This window comes from Pseudophryne corroboree, chromosome 6, assembly GCF_028390025.1.
Source record: "Pseudophryne corroboree isolate aPseCor3 chromosome 6, aPseCor3.hap2, whole genome shotgun sequence".
Taxonomy (NCBI): Eukaryota; Metazoa; Chordata; class Amphibia; order Anura; family Myobatrachidae; genus Pseudophryne; species Pseudophryne corroboree.
This window is the reverse complement of record NC_086449.1, coordinates 85,978,800-86,000,743: the sequence shown is the minus strand read 5'-3', so window position 1 is coordinate 86,000,743 and position 21,944 is coordinate 85,978,800. Positions and strand designations below refer to the sequence as shown.

General features: G+C 46.1%; 1 protein-coding gene across 1 annotated transcript in view; it reads left to right on the top strand.

Annotated features, from left to right (window-relative positions):
• Positions 1–18,133, top strand: part of LOC134936381 (beta-1,3-galactosyltransferase 2-like) — a 31,482-nt gene extending 13,349 nt beyond the window's left edge. Inside the window, exon 2 of the mRNA XM_063931410.1 lies at positions 14,020–18,133. Coding sequence (XP_063787480.1) covers positions 14,028–15,059 — 1,032 coding nt within the window. The 5' untranslated portion in view covers positions 14,020–14,027 and the 3' untranslated portion in view covers positions 15,060–18,133. The remainder of the gene's footprint in view (positions 1–14,019) is intronic.
• The last annotated feature ends 3,811 nt before the right edge of the window (positions 18,134–21,944 follow it).

The following is a 21,944-nucleotide window of genomic DNA, read 5'->3' as shown; positions in this document are numbered from 1 at the left end:
TCACGGGGCTGGGCTGAGGCAAGAGCCCCCTCTTCACGGGGCTGGGCTGAGGCAAGAGCCCCCACTTCACGGGGCTGGGCTGAGGCAAGAGCCCCCACTTCACGGGGCTGGGCTGAGGTAAGAGCCCCCACTTCACGGGGCTGGGCTGAGGCAAGAGCCCCCACTTCACGGGGCTGGGCTGAGGCAAGAGCCCACACTTCACGGGGCTGGGCTGAGGCAAGAGCCCCCACTTCACGGGGCTGGGCAGCACTCTGTAGACTCCCTGGCTGGGCAGCACTCTGTAGACTCCCTGGCTGGGCAGCACTCTGTAGACTCCCTGGCTGGGCAGCACTCTGTAGACTCCCTGGCTGGGCAGCACTCTGTAGACTCCCTGGCTGGGCAGCACTCTGTAGACTCCCTGGCTGGGCAGCACTCTGTAGACTCCCTGGCTGGGCAGCACTCTGTAGACTCCCTGGCTGGGCAGCACTCTGTAGACTCCCTGGCTGGGCAGCACTCTGTAGACTCCCTGGCTGGGCAGCACTCTGTAGTCTCTCTGGCTGGGCAGCGCTCTGTAGTCTCTTTGGCTGGGCAGTGCTCTGTAGTCTCTTTGGCTGGGCAGCGCTCTGTAGTCTCTCTGGCTGGGCAGCGCTCTGTAGTCTCTTTGGCTGGGCAGTGCTCTGTAGTCTCTCTGGCTGGGCAGCGCTCTGTAGTCTCTTTGGCTGGGCAGCGCTCTGTAGTCTCTTTGGCTGGGCAGCGCTCTGTAGTCTCTCTGGCTGGGCAGCGCTCTGTAGTCTCTCTGGCTGGGCAGCGCTCTGTAGTCTCTCTGGCTGGGCAGCGCTCTGTAGTCTCTCTGGGGCTGGACCCTCTGAACCCCTCACTGGGGCAGAAGACGCGGACGCCCCTCCTTGGGCTGTAGACACGGACGCCCCTCCTTGGGCTGTAGACACGGACGCCCCTCCTTGGGCTGTAGACACGGACTCCTCTGTGACTCTAAATGGCTTAAACATTCTTCTCTGGACACCTAACTTGAGATAAGGTCTTTTAATCACCGGACCCAAGTCATAAATTTGAGTCTCTTTCAGAGTAGCCATCTTGATACCCCCATCAGCAGTAGCAGGATCGGCTACTGTGGATGACTTGTAGACATGAGCACTGTGATACATTTGTCACCATTCCCTGGCTTACGAAGAATGCAGTCTTTAACAAAGTGACTGGAATTTCCACAGTAAAGACAGAGGTGTAGCTCCCTACGCCGCTGACGTTCAGCTTCAGAGAGTTTGGGCCGTGGATAGCTCTGATGAACAACTTTTCCTTGCACAGAGGAAGAGACTCTATTAACTGGATGGGACAAAACAGGATCAACAACGTTGGTAGTATTCCTGAAGAGATCAGGCATCACAGAAAGAATACTAGACAAAAGTTCTTGTAACTGTAATAACATCTGGTAGAAAAACTGCAATTGGTCAGGAGTCTTAATGCAGAAGGTCAGAGAATCTCTGGAGAAAGAATTCCGCTGCAGACACTGTGCTAATTGATGCTGAGTCGACTCCAGACCTTCCAAGCGTCCTGCAATATTGCTTAGGAGGTCCTGCGTCAGACAAACACTTTCGTCCGGGTCCACGTGGCCAGTTCCTACTGTCATGACTGAGGTTTTGTGAACCCGGTGTTAGTGAAGTCTGTTCGGGTGACTGGAGGACTATGTAAATACTTTCACTGACCTGGTTTGGAGGTGTTGTGGGCTCGGGGTTTCTTCCGGTGACCAGGAAGAGGGACCGCAGCAGAGATGACTGAATCTAGGTTTTCCTCATGCAGGATTTGGTCGGTAGACAGGAAGCAGGTATGGATGCTGGAGGTCTCCTGAAAGACAGAACTTGAAAAAGGTGCTGAGGAAAGAATTAAGGAGTACCGGATGCTGGAGACACCAACTACGCTTGTGAGCACTGGGTTTTTGGAGGCACTGAGGTGCTAGGAGGCACTGAGGTGCAGAAGTGCTTGGAGGCACTGAGGTGCTTGGAGGCACTGAGGTGCAGAAGTGCCTGGAGGCACTGAGGTGCATGGAGGCACTGCGGTGCTTGGAGGCACTGAGGTGCAGAGGTGCTTGGAGGCACTGAGGTGCAGAGGTGCTTGGAGGCACTGAGGTGCAGAGGTGCTTGGAGGCACTGAGGTGCAGAAGTGCCTGGAGGCACTGAGGTGCTTGGAGGCACTGAGGTGCTTGGAGGCACGGAGGTGCTTGGAGGCACGGAGGTGCAGAAGTGCCTGGAGGCATGGAGGTGCTTGGAGGCACTGAGGTGCAGAGGTGCTTGGAGGCACTGAGGTGCAGAGGTGCTTGGAGGCACTGAGATGCTTGGAGGCACTGAGGTGCTTGGAGGCACTGAGGCGCAGAAGTGCCTGGAGGCACGGAGGTGCTTGGAGGCACTGAGGCACAGAAGTGCCTGGAGGCACGGAGGTGCTTGGAGGCACGGAGGTGCTTGGAGGCACGGAAGTGCTGAGGCACTGAGGTGCTGAGGCACGAAGGTGCTGAAGCACGGAGATGCTTGGAGGCACGGAGATGCTGAGGCACGGAGGTGCTGAGGCACGGAAGTGCTGAGACACGGAGGTGCTGAGGCACGGAGGTGCTGAAGTACGAAGATGCTGAGGCACGGAGATGCTGAGGCACGGAGGTTCTTGGAGGCATGGAAGTGCTGAGGCACGGAGATGCTGAGGCACGGAGGAGCTGAGGCACGGAGGTTCTTGGAGGCACGGAGGTTCTTGGAGGCACGGAAGCCACAGGGATACGGGAGCTCTGGAGATCACAACTACAACAGCAGTAAAACTGAAACACGGCAGCTGTGGTTTTCAATGGAGACTATGGAATACAGTACTGTGCCTTTAAGATAAACCACTACAGCTGTGCCTTTACATTGAGACTCATGGAAACAATGAAATCAGTGGCAACACAAAAGTAAACCAAACAGGGTAACAAGGGAACAGTTTCCACAGGAACTTAGGTACAAAGGTTACCTTTAGTGAGCTCAGCTTTAAGACTCACACAGAGCTGTGTGTGACACAAGGAACTGGCCCAGTTTCCAACTCAGCCTCCTGACTTATACTTCCTGGTCCTTGGTGATTGGTGAGCAGGATTAGGTGATGCAGAGAGTCTCAGGCTGGCAGAGGATTGGACAACTCTGGCTCAGGTGAACAGTCAATGTCATGTGACTACTCTAGACTAGGCTGTGATGTAGAATGAGGCCTAGCAGGCCGAGAGAACACTGAAGCCTGAACTTCTGCAAAACATAAGATGCTGGCTTTTAGGCCTAAACTACAGATTACTGAATTCAGCCTCACACAGGAGCTCACCACAGGTGGAGCTAATTAACTATTACCTTTCAGGCAGAGAACTCAGGAAAACTCAGTGCTGACAAGCTGTTTGACTCAGTGAGTAAAAAGACACAGGATCCGGGACAGATGGCAGGGGTAAGTCACCAAATATGAAACCTACAGTCGTTGACTGTGTGTGCCCAGGAGTGTCCCCAGGTGCATCATGCTCTGAGATGGGACCAGCTAGGATTTCTTCCAATTGATGAGCCACCCGTGGGCTTGTAGGAAGCTTACCGTCAGTTGCAGATGACTGAGGAGGACATAGTGGGAGCAAGTCGTTCATATACGGCAGGATCCTGACTCCCTGACGACGGAGATGGGCCGTCATTATGGCCATGACCTTGGTGAAGATCCGAGGAGCCGTAGCCAGTCCAAATGGTACAGCCTGGAACTGATAGTGGAGGTTGCCAATAGCAAACCACAGATACTGCTGATGCGACATGACAATAGGTATACGCAAGTACGCATCCTGTATATCCAGGGATACCATATAGACTCCGGGTTCCATAGCCAGTACAATTGAGCACAGTTTTTCCATACAGAACTTGGAAACTCTCGCAAACTTGTTCAGTGATTTGAGGTTGAGTATAGGCCAGAAATACCTATTGGGTTTCGGAACTAGAAACAGGGTCATGTAGAAACCTCTGCCTTTCTCCTGTATTCAGGAGGGAACCCACAACCTTTTGCAGAGCTTGTGCCTTTAACGGATCTGAAGGGATAACTGTGGTGCAAAACTGGCGAGGGGGACATCTCTTGAAGGAGACTGCGTACCCGTGAGAGACGACTTCCCACACCCATGCGTCTGAAGTGGTCTTTATCCAGACCTGGGTGAACTGCAGAAGTCGGACTCCCATCCTGGAGTCCTCCAGGGGGAGGCCCGCACCGTCATGCAGCAGGCATGTCTTGTTTAGAAGCAGGCTGACAGGCCGCCCAGGACTGCTTTGCCTTGGGCTTAGTGGTTTTGGGAAAACGAGATTGTCTCGGATATGCTTGACCTTTTGCTTTCCCTTGAGGCTGAAAGGAACAAAAAGTGGTAATTTTAGACTTCTGTGCAGAAGGATTAGTAATTTGGAGAAACTCAGTCTTAGCAGCCGCCAATTCAGACACAATTTTATTTAGGTCTTCCCCAAACAAAATGTCCTCCTTAAAGGGGAGTACCTCCAAGATCTTTTTGGAGTCTAGGTCCACCTTCCATGACCTCAACCACAGAATACGGCGAGCCAGGACAGACATAGTCTATTCCTTGGTGGCCAACACACCCGCCTCAGAGGACGCCTCCTGAATGTAATAGGCAGTGGTGGTAATGTGAGACAGGTACTGTCTGGCATTGTCATATATATCCTCAGGCAGCTCATCCTCTAATGCCTGAACCCACGCTTCAATTCCTTTTGCAGCCCAAAAGGCCGCACCTGTAAGGGAGTAAATAGACTTCAGGCATCCCTCCACACGCTTATCTGTCAGTTCCTTCAGTGAGGTGACAATGGTGATAGGCAGAGTGGATGACACCACTAGGTGAGTGACATGAGAATCCACCAGTGGTGAATTTTCCCACTTGTTACATAACTCTGCAGGGAGAGGATAGCAAGCCAAGGCCCGATTAGACAGAGGGAATTTCTTCCCTGGATTAGACCACCAAATGGTCAGATTGGGGTAATAGATTTTTAAACACCTTCTGCCATTTGAACATATCAGTTTTCTTAGCCACAGTAGTGGAATCCTCATCATTAGTGATTTTAAGGATTTGCTTAATAGCAACAACAAGGGCAGGGACATCAAGTTGCAATGGAGAATCCTCGTCAGAAACACCGGATTCAGTGTCTGACAGTACAGTATACTCCGCCTCCTCTTCAGATGAAACATCTAAGAGATTAGTGGATTGTGAGGAGGAAGCAGCCCGCTTAGATGACCCAGAGACACAAGAGTAACCTGAAGTAGATTTTTGCCTGACCAAGGAACGAGTTAATTGCTGCATCTGGTTAAACACATTTTCCACACAAGGCGGATTAACCATAGGGACAATTTGTGGCTGTAATGGCACAGGTGGTCCCAAAGGGAGCGTAAGGCGTTCCACCAGAGTACCCAGTAGGTTTGTGAATGCAGCCCAGGTGGCTCCTAATTGGTTATAGGAGCTGCGGACTGACTGGGAGATGTATGGCACATAGTACACAGACCATCATACACAGCTTCCCCCTCTGGGAAATCTTTGGCATATGCTCTGCATGATGCAGGAGCGTCCACAGACTTTCTACCCTTCTTGTTAGACATTGTACACAAATGCAATAACAGAGCGATTTAGTATAATAAAGCCAGACAGAGTACAATACCTGCGATTAAAACCGTTAGTATGTGACTGTAGACACAGTAAAGAACACCAGCGATTAAGGCCCTCATTCTGAGTTGATCACTCGCTAGCTACTTTTAGCAGCCATGCAAACACATAGTCGTCGCCCACGAGGGAGTGTATTTTTGCTTTGCAAGAGTGCGAACGCCTGTGCAGCCGAGCGGTACAAAAATATTTTGTGCAAAACAAGACCAGCCCTGTAGTTACTTGTTCTGTGCGATGATTGCTGTGACGAAGGTCCCAGAATTGACGTCAGATACCCGCCCTGCAAACGCCTGGACATGCCAGCGTTTTCCCCAACTCTGCCAGAAAACGGTCAGTTGACACCCATAACCACCCTCGACCTGTCAATCTCCTTGCGTTCGGCTGTGCGAATGGAATTGTCACTAGAAGCAGTGCAAAACAACGATGCTCTTTGTACCCATACAACGCGCGTGCGCATTGCGGCTCATACGCATGCATAGATTTCTGTTTTTTTAACTGATCGCTACACAGCGAACAACGGCAGCTAGTGATCAACTCGGAATGAGGGCCTAAATCCGGTATTATGTGACTGATTACACAGTAGAATATATGTAATGGATAAATACTGTGACGCACTATATATATGACCCTGACGCACCTAGGAGGTCATTCCGAGGTGATCGCTAGCTGCTTTTGTACGCTGCGCAGCAATCAGGCAAAAAAACGGCACTTCTGCGCATGCATATGCGGCGCAATGCGCATGCACGTCGTACTATTACAACGAATGATGTAGTTTCACACAAGGTCTAGCGTAGCTTTTCAGTTGCACTGATGGCCGCAGAGTGATTGACAGGAAGAGGGCGTTTCTGGGTGTCAACTGACCGTTTTCAGGGAGCGTCGGAAAAACGCAGGCATTCCAGGAAAAGTGCAGGCGTGGCTGGGCGAATGCAGGGCGTGTTTGTGACGTCAAAACAGGAACTGAATAGTCTGAAGTGATCGCAAGAGCTGAGTAGGTCTGAAGCTACCCCCCCAAATATCTTCTCTTCTTCCCCAGCAACAAGCCATATCAAAGTATTTGAACAACCATTTCATACAATTTATCTTTTCACTTGTACCTTGTAGCAGTTCATATTATTCACTTATTATAACCATAAATAAAGTTGGCTCTTCAAGGGCACACATCACCCTAGACACCCTTCAGTAATTATCCACTAATTTCACAGTCCTACCAAATTTCCTGCCCTCACAACAACACTGGTCATTTGGCCAACTACAGTAATGATCATCCCTCACGCTAAAAATTCCCCCATCCAAGCCCCACCCCCCCACTTAACCCCGACACCCCACCCCCTCACCCCCGCAAAATCCCCCCTTTTTTCACCCTTTTCACCTGTTTTTCACTCAATTTCTTCACTTTTTTCATTCCCCCTTTTTTCACACCTTCCAGATCATAACACACCAATAACCTATTAAATTTAGGTTATTTTTATATTTATTTTCATTTTCATTTGTATTTATATTTTTATATTCATTTTTTATTTCTTTCATTTTATTATCTACTATTTATTTTTCTATATAAATTTGTAGGCAATATGATTTATTGTCAAACAACATTAATATTTCACCCATGTTTATTCTTCTAGCCATTTTCCTTTTCAAATTATACATTCCTTATCTTATAATCTACATAGTTAACACCCCCATCATTGTTAATTATGCAGATAGGATAATTAATCAATATCTTTAATTCCTCTCCCCGCTCCAAATAAGCCAGCCTACATCTGCCCTCTTCCAACATGGCGTATACTTTCACAATATCTCCAACATGTCCCTGGTCACAGAACCTTGTGGCCGCATCCCCAAGGGCGCACGCCGCCTAACATCACTTATAAACACAGAGTGGTAGAGCGTCGCGCGCCGGTGCCAAATTAGCAATGCGGGGGGTTTTCACTAAGGGCACAATTGCCCATTCTCAACATGGCGTTCACGACTTCGGCCCGCAATGCGTCGCCCTCCATTCGCTGACGACAGCGGCTCCCGCAGCTCACATCCTTTCAGCTAAGTTTTCAATAAATATATCACCTATCAACGAGCTCCCTGGCCGCTTTCTCGGGGGCACTAGGCGCCATTCAATTTGGATAGACACCATGTAGAGGTGCGCTGCACCCCGATATTTAAATAACAATGCGGGTGTTCATGACGAAGGGCACAACTGCCCTTTTCCAATATGGCGCTCCCGACCTCAGTGGTTTCTGCATCGCCGTCCAGCCACTGACGTCAGCGGCTCTTGACGCTTATCAGCACAGGCGCACATCCTTTATATGATTACCAATTCTCAGCTATGATTGGCTGAAATGCCTCAACAAGGCGGTTTAAATCTCCCTGCCACTCACATGCAGACCCAGGAAGTGAACAAGCCCCACAGGGGTGAAACGCGTTTTCCAATCCAATGGGTCCTTGTTTGTCCAGTTGCATCTGATTCATTGTCCTAGCCTCAGGTCAGGTCATTTAATCCAGTCACTCTGGGTTCATTGCTTCCAGCCGTTACAGGATTTGTACCTTTATCCCTGTATGCATTCAGGTTAGATACCTTAACATGTGGCTGCACATACTTGTTTGTATTTAGTCACAGCTTCCTGCATAGCACTCTTTCACTAAGATCAAGTTGTATATACTAGGAATAGAAATTGCATTTCTCTGACATCTTTTGTGATTTTAGTGAGTTATTTATGCTTATCTTATGAAAAATTCCATTCCTTTCTTCTTATGTTCCAGCATTTGCAATAGCAATAACTCACATCCCATTCACTTTATATGCTTTCAGTGACGGCTTCTTCCAATAGAATCTAACCCTGTATACCAGTATTAGCAATCTGTACCATATATAATTCTGAATGATCCTTTGTCTTTAATCTCAGCACCAGTGTACATTAGAAAAAAAAATTTTGTACGCAGATATACACGAATCCTTGAATCAGTACCTTCTGAGCTTTATATGATCATTCTTGCATGATATTGATGTATACTACACTATGTCTTAATTTCCATGCTCTTTTCTCTTTTCGTGGACTCTCATTTATGATCCAGGGGCACAATACCACTTCGGTGGGATTTGATGTCTACTGCCTAACATAAACAGCAGATCCACACTGCACCTTGTGACGTAAATAGTCACTCTTTCTTATATAGGTGCACTCTCATTGAAGTCTTACCCACTTTCTCTACTATCAAACTAATGCCCGATCTCGTCCGATCTTGGAAGCGAAACAGTGTTGGGCTGGGTCAGTACCTGTAGAGGAGACTCACAGGGAATACCCAGTGTTGTAGAGCGCTAATCATCTTGTATGATGTGGGGTATGTGACTCCAACAGCAGTATCACCACTTGCTCCTATTTTTTCCATCTATTTTTTCTTTAGGGAAGGTACATTATTTGGTTCTCCCCAATAAAACTATATAACTAGGAGTTACTATTCTATGTACTGTTTAATCAATGCTGATAATTCTTTCTTTGATTCTGACAGAATTATGAATTAATTGACCAATTGGTCTCATTAATACAGATTATCTGTACTGGTCGGGTGAGATGGGTGTATGACTTTGTGGTGTCTTCACCCATCTCTATCTCATTTCCTGAGGCAGGACCAGAACATTTTATTTATAACCATCCTGGATCACCCACACTCTTTTGATAAGGGGCAATTACATTGATCTTAATGATTATTTCAATAAAATTGTGTTTTATCAGTAATTAGAATAACCAATGGGTTAATCATTAAAAGTGATTACAATTAATTAATGAGTGCGCCCACACAAGAGCCTTCTCTTCTCTCCCTTTGCTTACACATGTAGTTCTGGCTCTGGGCGCACCTCCAAACTGGACACTGAACTAAAGATTTACTTATATAATTGTCCAACTTTGGTTCCTTTTGATTAAATATATACAGACCGGTGCCGGGTCGCTCCTCTCTTTGCTATAGGTCTGAAGCTACTCTGAAACTGCACAAAATTATTTTGTAGCCGCTCTGCGATCCTTTCGTTCGCACTTCTGCTAAGCTAAAATACACTCCCAGTGGGAGGCGGCATAGCGTTTGCATGGCTGCTAAAAACTGCTAGCGAGCGAACAACTCGGAATGACCACCCTAGTCCCTTAGGGTACAGAATATAATGATATGTATTTCTGGGAAACACTGAAAAGTGAAACCACACAGCAGATACAGGCACACACAGGCAATGCAGATAGTTATTATGACAATAAAACTGCACTGGACTAGTATATGTACAGATATAAATATAACACAGCACGGTCCTAGACCGGAGGTATACACTATATCAGAATACTCATACAATAAATCCTGTAATAGGTACACTTTACTAATAGGTACACTTTACTAATGCTATCTGTATAAAAACATGTAGAATACTCAAGTGTTTATAAAGTCACAGCGCTGTGTACAGACGGCTTTACAAGGGAGACCTTGCCCTGCAGTCCCAGAGACTAGCCGCAACTATGCTTAGAAAATGGCGCCCAACATCTTAGTCAGGGAGTGAGGGAGAGTGCGAGGCAGCTCCAGGGCGGGAAAATCTGCAGTAGATGTTGCCCTGGGCCGGGGAGAGGCTACAGGTCAAGTGCCGCCTCCCCTATGCTGGTCTTCCACCCCAGGTACTAGCGAGCCTTATTAAATGGGGCGTTAGTACACCTGACCTGTGCTCTATTGCCCTGGTAGTCTAGTGGGGTCCCTGCTCGGTGACAATGTCCACGCCAGCGCCGCGACCCATCTCCCTAAGTCGCGCACGAAACACGATTTAATGACAGGTCCTGCCTAGGAAACCCACTTACCTCCTCCCCGTAGCAGCCACGTGAACGAGGAGAGCGACTCCGACTGTGTGCCTAAAGCCAGAGCATCTCCTCCGCAAGTACCTGGGAACAGGCCGCGGGAGTATGCAATGCCGCTTGGGAGGTGATGGAGCCACAGTGCTGAATGTCACACAAGCATACAGCGCTGACAGCCCAGTTTTAAAGAAATTTTCTTTAAGAAAAATCTTTTTCAGGGCTGCCCAGTGCAGTCCACCTGTTAAGTGACCTGCTGCTGCTGACACCAACTGAAACTGAGCTCACAGTGCCTGGAGGCGGGGTTATAGAGGAGGCACAATGCATCCTGGGACAGCCTAAAGCTTTAGTCTGTTGGTGCCTCTGGATCAAGATCCACTCTACCCCCAATGTGTCCCTGTGGAACCCTATGTAGCCTGCTGCAGAAATATCACAACAAGTAGTGTCCCCAGACGAGTGCCCATAACTTTGCTGTCAACATTAAGCATATACAGCTCATTTGGCTGCCCCCTCCTCCCCCCCCCCAAAAAAAAAAAAAAAAAGGAAAGATGACCCTCTACCCATTGATTACTGTCCCTTCCCATTTTTCCATGGGATACCGGGCAATTCAGTGGTATCTGGGGGTAATTCAGAGTTGATCGCAGCAACAAAATTGTTAGCAGATGGGTAAAACCATGGGGGTAATTCCAAGTTGATTGCAGCAGGAATTTTGTTAGCAATTGGGCAAAACCATGTGCACTGCAGGGGGGGCAGATATAACATGTGCAGAGAGAGATAGATTTGGGTGGGGTGAGTTCAATCTGCAATCTAAATTGCAGTGTAAAAATAAAGCAGTCAGTATTTACCCTGCACAGAAACAAAATAACCCACCCAAATCTAACTCTCTGCAAATGTTATATCTGCCCCCCCTGCAGTGCACATGGTTTTGCCCAACTGCTACAAAATTTCCTGCTGCAATCATCTTGGAATCACCCCCCATGGCCCTCATTCCGAGTTGATCGCTAGCTGCCGTTGTTCGCTGCGTAGCGATCAGTGAAAAAAACGGCTAATCTGCACATGTGTATGCACCGCAATGCGCACACGCGTCGTACGGGTACGAAGTCCTTTGTGGTCTTGCACTGGTTCTAGCGACGATTCCAACCGCACAGCCGAAGGAGATTGACAGGAAGTGGGAGTTTCTGGGTGGCAACTGACCGTTTTCTGGGAGTGTTTGGAAAAACACAGGTGTGGCCGGGCGTTTGCTGGGCGGGTATCTGACATCATTACCGTGTCACTCATCGCAGCAATCATCGCACAGAATAAGTAACTACAGGGCTAGTCTTGTTCTGCACAAAATGTGTTTGTTGCCGCGCGGCTCCACAGGCGTTCGCACTTCTGAAAAGCAAAAATACACTCCTCCGTGGGCGGCGACTATGCGTTTGCACGGCTGCTAAAAGTAGCTAGCGAGCTATCAACTCGGAATGAGGGCCCATGTGCACTGCAGGGGGGGCAGATATAACATGTGCAGAGAGAGTTAGATTTGGGTGGTTTATATTGTTTCTGTGCAGGGTAAATACTGGCTGATTTATTTTTACACTGCAATTTAGATTTCAGCTTGAACACATCCCACCCAAATCTACTCTCTCTGCACATGTTACATCTGCCCCCCCTGCAGTGCACATGGTTTTGCCCAACTGCTAACAAATTTGCTGCTGCGATCAACTCTGAATTAGGCCCCTAGTACACTCATGAGATACATTCTTGTAGATATAATGAGTTAAGGGCTTCGGGCCAAATTTCAGTAAGGATTGCAAATTCTGCTAATTAGGATAATTTGCAATCCTTTTGTTAGCTTGCTGGGGGCCGCCCATTGCAGGGCAAGGCCATCCAGCATGCTGACCGCCGCCCCCTCCCTCCCTTAATGAAGCAGAAATTGCGATCGCATCGCAAATTCTGCTTCTTTGCAGAAATTAGGGATGAAGCATAATTTGCGATGTGATCGCAATTTCATGCCTCCACCACGCCCCCGTTTGCACCGTCTCCGCCCTGGAAATGGAGCGTTGCCGCCCCCCTCCAACCCATGACCGAGCAGAAAGTGCGGGCGCATGCGCAGGATGGGTGCTGCAAATGCACCCATGGGGCGATCGCGATAATTCCGGTTGGATCACGATTTGCAATCCAACCTGAATTAGCCCCTTAATTCATGTTTGTATGCAATTGTGATTTTCTAGTCTACAGAATTGCTAATGTTAGCAAGTGTAGCTGCCACCCAGATATGAAATGAGACGCCCACCGAAGCTGTTCCTAATTGCATTTACATTCTCAGCCTATACATTAAAATGAGGAACATCCAGGGTTAAGGGTTAACCTATGGCTACGCAGACTGTACACAGCAGTAGTGACACAGGCGCTATGTTTTTGCACTTATGAGCTCACAGCCAATGACAGATACACATCCCAAAAATAGTCATGACATTGGCATTTTTTCACCTCTCCCCAATAACACCTCCAAACAGGCACTTCCTGTCAACCACTTCATCATGGAATCCTCATTGCGAGCGAGATTGCAGCAGCAGCCAGATGCATGCACATTGTGATCGCAGCACATGCGCAGTCTGCTGACAATTGCTCTGTTGTGTGAACAACGATATATTGGGCCTAATTCAAGGTTGATTGCAAAACAACATTTTCCTCTTATAGGCAAAACCGTGTGCACTGCAGGTGGGGCAGATTTGGGTGGGGTATGTTCAAACTGAAATCTAAATTGCAGTGTAAAAATAAAGCAGTATTTACCCTGCACAGAAATAACATAACCCACCCAAATCTAACTCTCTCTGCAAATGTTATATCTGCCCCACCTGCAGTGCACATGGTTTTGCCCATTATAGGACAATGGGGGTCATTCCGAGTTGTTCGCTCGCAAGCTGCTTTTAGCAGCTTTGCACACGCTAAGCCGCCGCCTACTGGGAGTGAATCTTAGCATATTAAAATTGCGAATGAAAGATTAGCAGAATTGCGAATAGACACTTCTTAGCAGTCTCTGAGTAGCTCCAGACTTACTCGGCATCTGCGATCAGTTCAGTGCTTGTCGTTCCTGGTTTGACGTCACAAACACACCCAGCGTTCGCCCAGACACTCCTCCGTTTCTCCAGCCACTCCCGCGTTTTTCCCAGAAACGGTAGCGTTTTTTCACACACTCCCATAAAACGGCCAGTTTCCGCCCAGAAACACCCACTTCCTGTCAATCACATTACGATCACCAGAACGAAGATAAAACCTCGTAATGCCGTGAGTAAAATTCCTAACTGCATAGCAAATTTACTTGGCGCAGTCGCACTGCGGACATTGCGCATGCGCATTAGCGACTATTCGCTCCGTTGCGACAAAAAAATAACGAGCGAACAACTCGGAATGACCCCCAATGTTGTTTTGCAATCAACCTTGAATTAGGCCCATTGTGTACAAAAATGACTTAAACCCTAAGTTCCATCACATACTATAGGGACAGGAACTGATCTATCTATACTTATGCAAGGCATACAACTGTAATATCTCTTTGTGTCTATTTAGATGCCATCATGAGAGGAAGATTGAACATCTGGCTATGCATTAAACTGTGCCTGCTCTCTGTGGTCATTCTGGTGCTCTTTGCTGCCTTTGAAGGAGAGAATGCAATTTTAGGCAATTTCCATTGGCTTCAACACAGTTTAAATCTCCTGTCATTCACAAGCCAGATCATTATCCTGAACTCTTCAACCTCTACCACGCGGCACCCTCTGTCACCTCCCTATCCGTATCCTTACAAGTTCCTCATCAATCAGCCACAGAAGTGTCAGAATCGGAAACCATTTCTAGTTCTCCTGGTGATGGGAGAGAGTCATAATGTGAAATCTAGAGACACAATCCGTGAAACTTGGGGAAATGAAAGTAATTATGGAGAAATAGATGTCGTAAAGATTTTTCTGGTTGGCCTATCTCCAGCTATGACTGGAGCCATACAGGGGGTGTTGGAGGAGGAGAGTGCTATGTATGGAGACATTGTGCAACAGGACTTTCTGGATACTTATTATAATCTAACTTTAAAAACTCTAATGGGAATGGAATGGGTGTCAAAATTCTGCCCTAATGCCAGTTACGCAATGAAGGTGGACAATGATGTCTTCCTCAATGTCAATTATCTTGTTCACCAGTTTCTACATACAGAGTTTCCAGCTCATGAAAATTATTTCACAGGGCTTCTTGTGTACTCTGCAAGACCTGTTAGGAACAAAAAAAGCAAATGGTATGTACCTGAGAATGTCTACCCTAGTGACATGTTTCCACCATACCCTTCTGGTCCAGGTTATGTGTTCTCTGTGGACATGGCCAGAAAGGTGTACGGTGTAGCTCAGGAGATAACAGTTCTTTCTGTTGAAGATGCCTTTGTGGGAATATGTTTGTACAAACTGAACATTTTGCCCACAGAACCTCCCAAAGACTTGTTTAATGGGCAAAGGATTGAATATGATCGCTGCATTTTTCAGAATGTCATCATGGTTCACCATTATGAGAATGAGGAATTGCGAAATGTGTGGTCAGACTTCTGGGGCAAGAATATATTGGGGTGCTGATTTCTAGAGGTAATAAATGAAGTTAGAGAAAGAGATAAGTTAATATGAGGAGCCAGTATTTACTTTTATATACCTACTAGTTACCAGCCCATCATAACAGTAATGTCAGCACCAGTGGCTGTGTGTGCCCAGATGGAGCAACACTTTAATTGCTCGGTCGGGCATCATGTAGTGGCCGCCAACGGGCAAAACACTTGAATTCTCCCAATACATGTGAGGAGCAGCGCTATCCTTTTATTATATAGGATGTCGTAGTAATCACATTTCTCTTCTAAGAAGAATCTTATGCTTATTTTATGACCACATGTTTGCAGGCACAACACATAATACATTAAATGGAATGGAGCAAATAGCTTAGTCTGGTAAAAGAAACATACAGATAGGTCCAACAAAACACTGGACTGACAAGTGTAACAACAGCAGAACCTGTAAAGTGTGTATCCAAAGTACTTGTAAGAAGTACTCTATGGGTGAAATCTATATACAACGCAAAAAAAGAAGGAGATTGACTCACTGATTGACTCATCACGAAATCTCTTAAACCACAAGGCCTACAATCTTGAAACTTGGCAGGTAGCTTCTCCTTAAGTCCCAGGTGCTTGCTATGAACTGGTTTTACAAATGTCACTGCCCATCCATGAAAATCACAAAGAATGTGTGTGTGTGTGTGTGTGTGTGTGTGTGTGTGTGTGTATATGTATGTTCCAGCATAACTCCGGAATGCCTCTAGCAATTTACACCAAACTTGGTACACATATGACTTACAATCTGGGAATAAACACTGTGGGGGTAACACACCCCTACCATCCTTATGGGTGAGTCAGCAGCACAGAGTATTTCAGCAGACAGCATAACTCTGGAATGCCTGGAGCAATTTACACCAAAATTGGTACACATATGACTTACAAATTGGGAACAAACATTGTGGGGGTAAGACACCCTTAGCGCCCCTAGGATTTGGACAGCAGCACAGAATATTTCAGGAGATAGCAATACTCCAAAATGCCTGGACCAGTTTACATGAAACTTGCTACACATATGACTTACGACCGGGGAACAAACACTGTGCTAGTAAGATACCCGTAGCACCCCTAGGGGTGAGGCAGCAGCACAGAGAATTTATGCACAGCATAACTCTGTAATGCCTGGTGCTATTTACACCAAACTTGGTACACCTATGACTTACAATCTGGGAACAAACACTGTGGGGGTAACACACCCCTAGCACCCCTAGGGGTGGGCCAGCAGCACAGACTATATCAGGACATGCATGATATGTCAGTGATGACAGGGCATCATGTGAAAGTGGCAGTGACATGATGTGAGGAGGGGAATGGAGGTAGCAGGAAGCCACACACTGAGAGTTATATAGTGGGAGGAGTAGGGTCCCCAGCAGCACAGAGTATGTTAGGAGATGCATGATATGTCAGGCAGGACAGGGCTGCATGTGACAGGGGCAGTGACATGATGTCAGGAGGGGAATGGAGGTAGCACGGACCCACATACTGAGAGTTATATAGTGGAAGTAGTAGGGTCCCCCAGCAGCACAGAGTATATCAGGAGATGCATAATGTGTTGCGCTATATAAGAAACTGAAAATAAATTGATCATTTCACAGGGGCACTGACATGATGTGAGGAGTGTAATGGAATGGAAGCAGCAAGAAGCCACAGACTGAGAGTTGTGTAGTGTGAAGAGCAGGGTTCCTTGGGGAACAAAAAGGGGTCTGGCCACTACACAGAGTGGGTCAGGGAAGCAAGATATGCCTATATACTCGATCTCCAACCAACGCAAATTAACGAACAACTGTAATTCTAATTTACCATCCTCATCCCGTAGCGAAGCACGGGTATTCAGCTAGTACAAATATATACAGCAACATATGCAAGACATTGTTTCAACACTAAGTTTCATTTTGTCTTAATTATCTGCTTGTGCTTAACAACTTCAGGTAACAATAGTACTTTTTTCAAAACATACATAGACAACTCTGGAGAAACATTGGCTGAGTGTAGTGGCCAATACAAAAATCAATGGCAATATGGAGAAGTAGCCAGGGCTGTGTTCCAGGTAGAACCAGGTTCAGGGGTACATGGGTTAATTATGGTGACTTAACACAGTAATCTAAGCAAATAACAGTTTATTTATAACGTGCAATAATGCAATAACAGGCAACACATATCATGTGAAACAATGGATGCTTAGCTACAATTGGAAAAGCTGTTCATGGTGGTCAAGTTACAGATTCCAGGAATCCCTCTTTCAATTTTCACGAGCTGGAATAACACTTCAGAACAGGGCATGAGACTGCTGCAGACAGTCCAGAAATGAGACTGATCTGACAGGGCAAAGGCTCTGTCTTAAGTTGCCCAAAAATGGAGTGGAAAAAACATGTGCCTTGTGGACAAACAGATATCTGGCAGTTTCAACCACATTTCCAAGACAGGTACAGTAACGGTGGAACCAGGGCCAGAGCTACCATTAGGCAGCTACCTAGGGGTGCCGACTCCTGGAGGCGTGCTATTGGGATCGCCAGCGCAAGAATTAAGGTCCTTATGCTACATAGTACTGACAGCAGGAGTGGATTATATAGACAGCTGCTGCACTCGTACTTTTACCCTGCTCTTAGTTATATTAACCAGCCAGGCATGTTTAGCAATGTCGTCCCTCCCTGCCAGTGATTCACATATGAAACAAAGGTTCAGCTAATCTAAGACAGCACAAATCTATCCCAGAGCTGTATACAAGGCAGTGCTATGCTATCCGCCCTGCGCTGCTGCTTTTGAGGAAGAGGAGACCAGGTGCCACCGGATGAAGTGAGAGAGCACCATTCCCCAGACTTCACTCTTAGGAAGGAGGTCCCACCTCCCTTCATCCAGGGAGACATCCAGTAGTAGCGCTCAGTACTCCAGGTTTGTGCAATGAGAGAGGACTGCATTATAGACACCATACTTGCCTACCTGACCCTCTCCTTGAGGGAGAAAATGCTCTGTTCCTGGACTTTCCTGGTAATGTATGATTGCCATCACCTGTGGTAAAACACCTTTCTTATCGATTAACTAGCTCACCACAGTTGATGGCAATCATACATTACCAGGAAAGTCCAGGAACAGAGCATTTTCTCCGTCATGGAGAGGGTCAGGTAGGCAAGAATGATTATAGAATTGTCCCTAATTGGCTTTGGTAGATCTATAAGTCCCATCGTGCTCGTCCAGTCGATTAGGGGGCTAATTCTGTAAGGATTGTAAAAAGTACAAATTAGCAAAAACTGCGCCCAATCGCAAAATTGCTAAAGCACGCCCAAACGGAAAATATGCAACACTAATTTAATGTTACAAAAATAATGTGGACTTATCAAATTTTCAAAAATTTTGCGGTGAGATTTAAAATTCCGCATTTTTGCGAAAAAACTTACACTCAGTAGCATTTTTTGCATAAAGGTTTCTGATGTCACAATTTAACATCAGCCACACATAACAGTAAGCCAACCATGCCTACTGACAGTATGCGTTGAACAACAAGACAAGCTACTTCCGCTGGTGAATCCACAAACGCAGGTGGAAAAAGTAAAAAAAATAGTGTTTTTTTATGTTGAAAGTTTACATCCATGACATATTAATGTTTCTTTGTTGTTATTATTATCATTCCTTATGTTATTGTTTAATGTGAAAATATTTTCAAAATAAAGTGGTGCATAATTAAAATGTCAACAAAATCACAATTATTGTGGTGATGTTATTGAACATGTTTCTTTGTCAAGGAGGGGGAAAAAACAAAAACTTACATATGTATGTGGCTATGATTTTTGAAGATAATAATTGTTTGTTGCTTTTAATCATAAAAAAACTCAGCTTTTAAATAAAAAGCAATTAACAAAAAAAAAAACTTGCTTGTAAATGTTACTGTACGTTTGTAGGAAAACAAGTGTGTTCTTGAAAAACCTGCATTGTTATTAACTTAAAGAATTATTAGGTTACAACTAACATATATTTTCGAGTAATACATGTGTTAAATAGTTTAAATCTCCCTTACATGTTGTTAAGTTTCAATGCAGCTGAATAAAGTGATTTGTAGTCTGCAGTGTGAACTGCTTCAGCTGGGGATAATGAAGCAATGATTACAGTATACATCGAACAGTCTACAACTGAGGTCAGCTTGTGCAGATTTTAAGGTAGACCTGTAGTCACTCAGAAACTGCACACAATAATTATGTGTTCACATACCTCCCAACATGACCCTCTCCAGGAGGGACAGAATGCCCTGCTTCTGGACTTTTCTCTTAATTTATGATTATCATCACCTGTGGTGAAACACCTTTCTTATCCATTAGCCTGTTCAACACAGGTGCCGGCAATCATACAGTAAGAGGAAAGTCCAGAAGCAGAGCATTGTGTCCCTCCTGGAGAGGGTCATGTTGGGAGGTATGTGTTCAGTTGCAAAAAATGCGTATGCCCCACCTATATAAAATCTGCATACGCCCACAAGCCTGCTCATACTTTTTGAGAGTCCAGCCCTTTAGTATGCCCCCTACACGCCTAGTTTTCATAGTGCATACGCAGTTTTTGCTATGTCTCAGAAGTTGTATTTTTTGTCTCAGATTTTGTATTTTTTGTCTCAGATTTTACGTATCTTCGCAATTTTTGCAGTTTTGCGTTCCTTGTTAAATTAGCCCCTAGGGCATTTTTTTAAAATATATTGATGCACATAGCTTATTTGTATGTTATTGGTGGGCCTAGAGCTCTGCAATATGTTATTACTGCTGCTGTGAGTGCACAATAGGGAACTGCATCCGCAATGTACATTCTTGTACAGTTCCTGCTGCCTCCCATCACCACCGATGTACAGTATACAGTCCCTGGTGCCTCCCATAACCACTGATAATGTACAGTATACAGTCCCAGCTGCCTCCCATCCATACTTGCCTACCTGACCCTCTCCATGAGGGAGAAAATGCTCTGTTCCTGGACTTTCATGGTAATGTATGATTGCCATCACCTGTGGTGAAACACCTTTCTTATCATTTAACTAGCTCACCACAGGTGATGGCAATCATACATTACCAGGAAAGTCCAGGAACAGAGCATTTTCTCCCTCATGGAGAGGGTCAGGTAGGCAAGTATGCTCCCATCACCACCGATAATGTACAGAATACAGTCCCTGCTGCCCATTTCCACCGATAATGTACAGTATACAGTCCCTGCTGCCTCCCATCACCACCGAAAATGTACAGTATACAGTCCCTGCTGCCTCCCATCACCACCGATGTACAGTATACAGTCCCTGCTGCCTCCCATCACCACAGATAATGTACAGTATACAGTCCCTGCTGCCTCCCACCACCACAGATAATGTACAGTATACAGTCCCTGCTGCCTCCCACCACCGATAATGTACAGTATACAGTACCTGCTGCCTCCCATCACCACCGATAATGTACAGTATACAGTCCCTACTGCCTCTCATCACCACCGATAATGTACAGTATAAAGTCCCTACTGCCTCTCATCACCGCCGATTATGTACGGTATACAACACAACTCATACTATTTGTGAGAACTCAAATGCTACAAAGTGACCAGTTGTAATATCATTTGTAATTTTTTATTTAGATTTAATGTGTCTGCCAACAGGACATTTTGTATGCAATCAGGTGCTGGGAGGGTGAAAGGCCAAAGCTTAGCCTAGGGTGCACAGAAACCTTGTACTGGCCCAGGGTGGAACAGGTACTATTTTCAGATAACAACAGACACAGTACTTTTCTGGGTATTTCCCAGTGTTTTCCCTTACAGCAGACCAGCAAACACATAAAAGTATATATGTATGACAATTTTGTGTGATTCCACTACAGACTCGAAGAGAAACAATTCGACAATTATATACCTCTAATTACCATTTATTGAATTGAAACTGCCACAAATATATTTCGGTCACTTAGTTGGTTGCTTATAACAGGGTATGTATGAATTAGAGATGAGCGGGTTTGGTTCGTCGAGATCTGAACCCCCCCGAACTTCACGTGGTTTATACGGGTCCGAGGCAGCCTCGGTTCTCCCCGCCTTACAAGCAAAACCGAACGGGGGAAAACGTCATCATCCCGCTGTCGGATTCTCGCGAGATTCGGATTCCATATAAAGAGTCGCGCGTCGCCGCCATTTTCACTCGTGCATTGTCGAGATAGCGAGAGGACGTGGCTACGTTCTCTGCCTGAATAGCCCAATATCAGCTAAATATCAGCTTAATATCTGTGCTCAGTATCAGTGCTGCATTGTGGTGACCAGTATATAGTAGTACAATACAGTAGTCCATTGCTGTATTTTCCTGCTCCGTGTCAGTTCTATTATCCTGAACAGTGCTCAATATCTAAGCTCATTATTATCAATGCTGCATTGTGGTGACCACTGACCAGTATATATATTAGTACAGTACAGTAGTCCAGTTCTGTTCTCGCTGCCCAGTGTCAGTTCTATTATCCTGAACAGTGCTCAGTATCTGTGCTCATTATTATCATTGCTGCATTGTGGTGACCACTGACCAGTATATAGTAGTACAGTACAGTAATCCAGTGCTGTTCTCGCTGCCCAGTGTCAGTTCTATTATCCTGAACAGTGCTCAGTATATGTGCTCATTATTATCATTGCTGCATTGTGGTGACCAGTATATGGTAGTACAGTACAGTAGCCCATTGCTGTATCTTGCTGCTCCGTGTCACTTCTAGTATCCTGAACAGTGCTCAGTATCACTGGTCAGTGTCATGTCAGAACAAAATGTTTTGGAGGTTGTGGAGGTGTCTTCCTCAGAGGAGTCTGTACCAGGTACTCAGGATTGCCTTGAGTGGTTTCATCCCATTAGAATGGAGACAGAATGGCTGGATAGCCTAGGAAATAA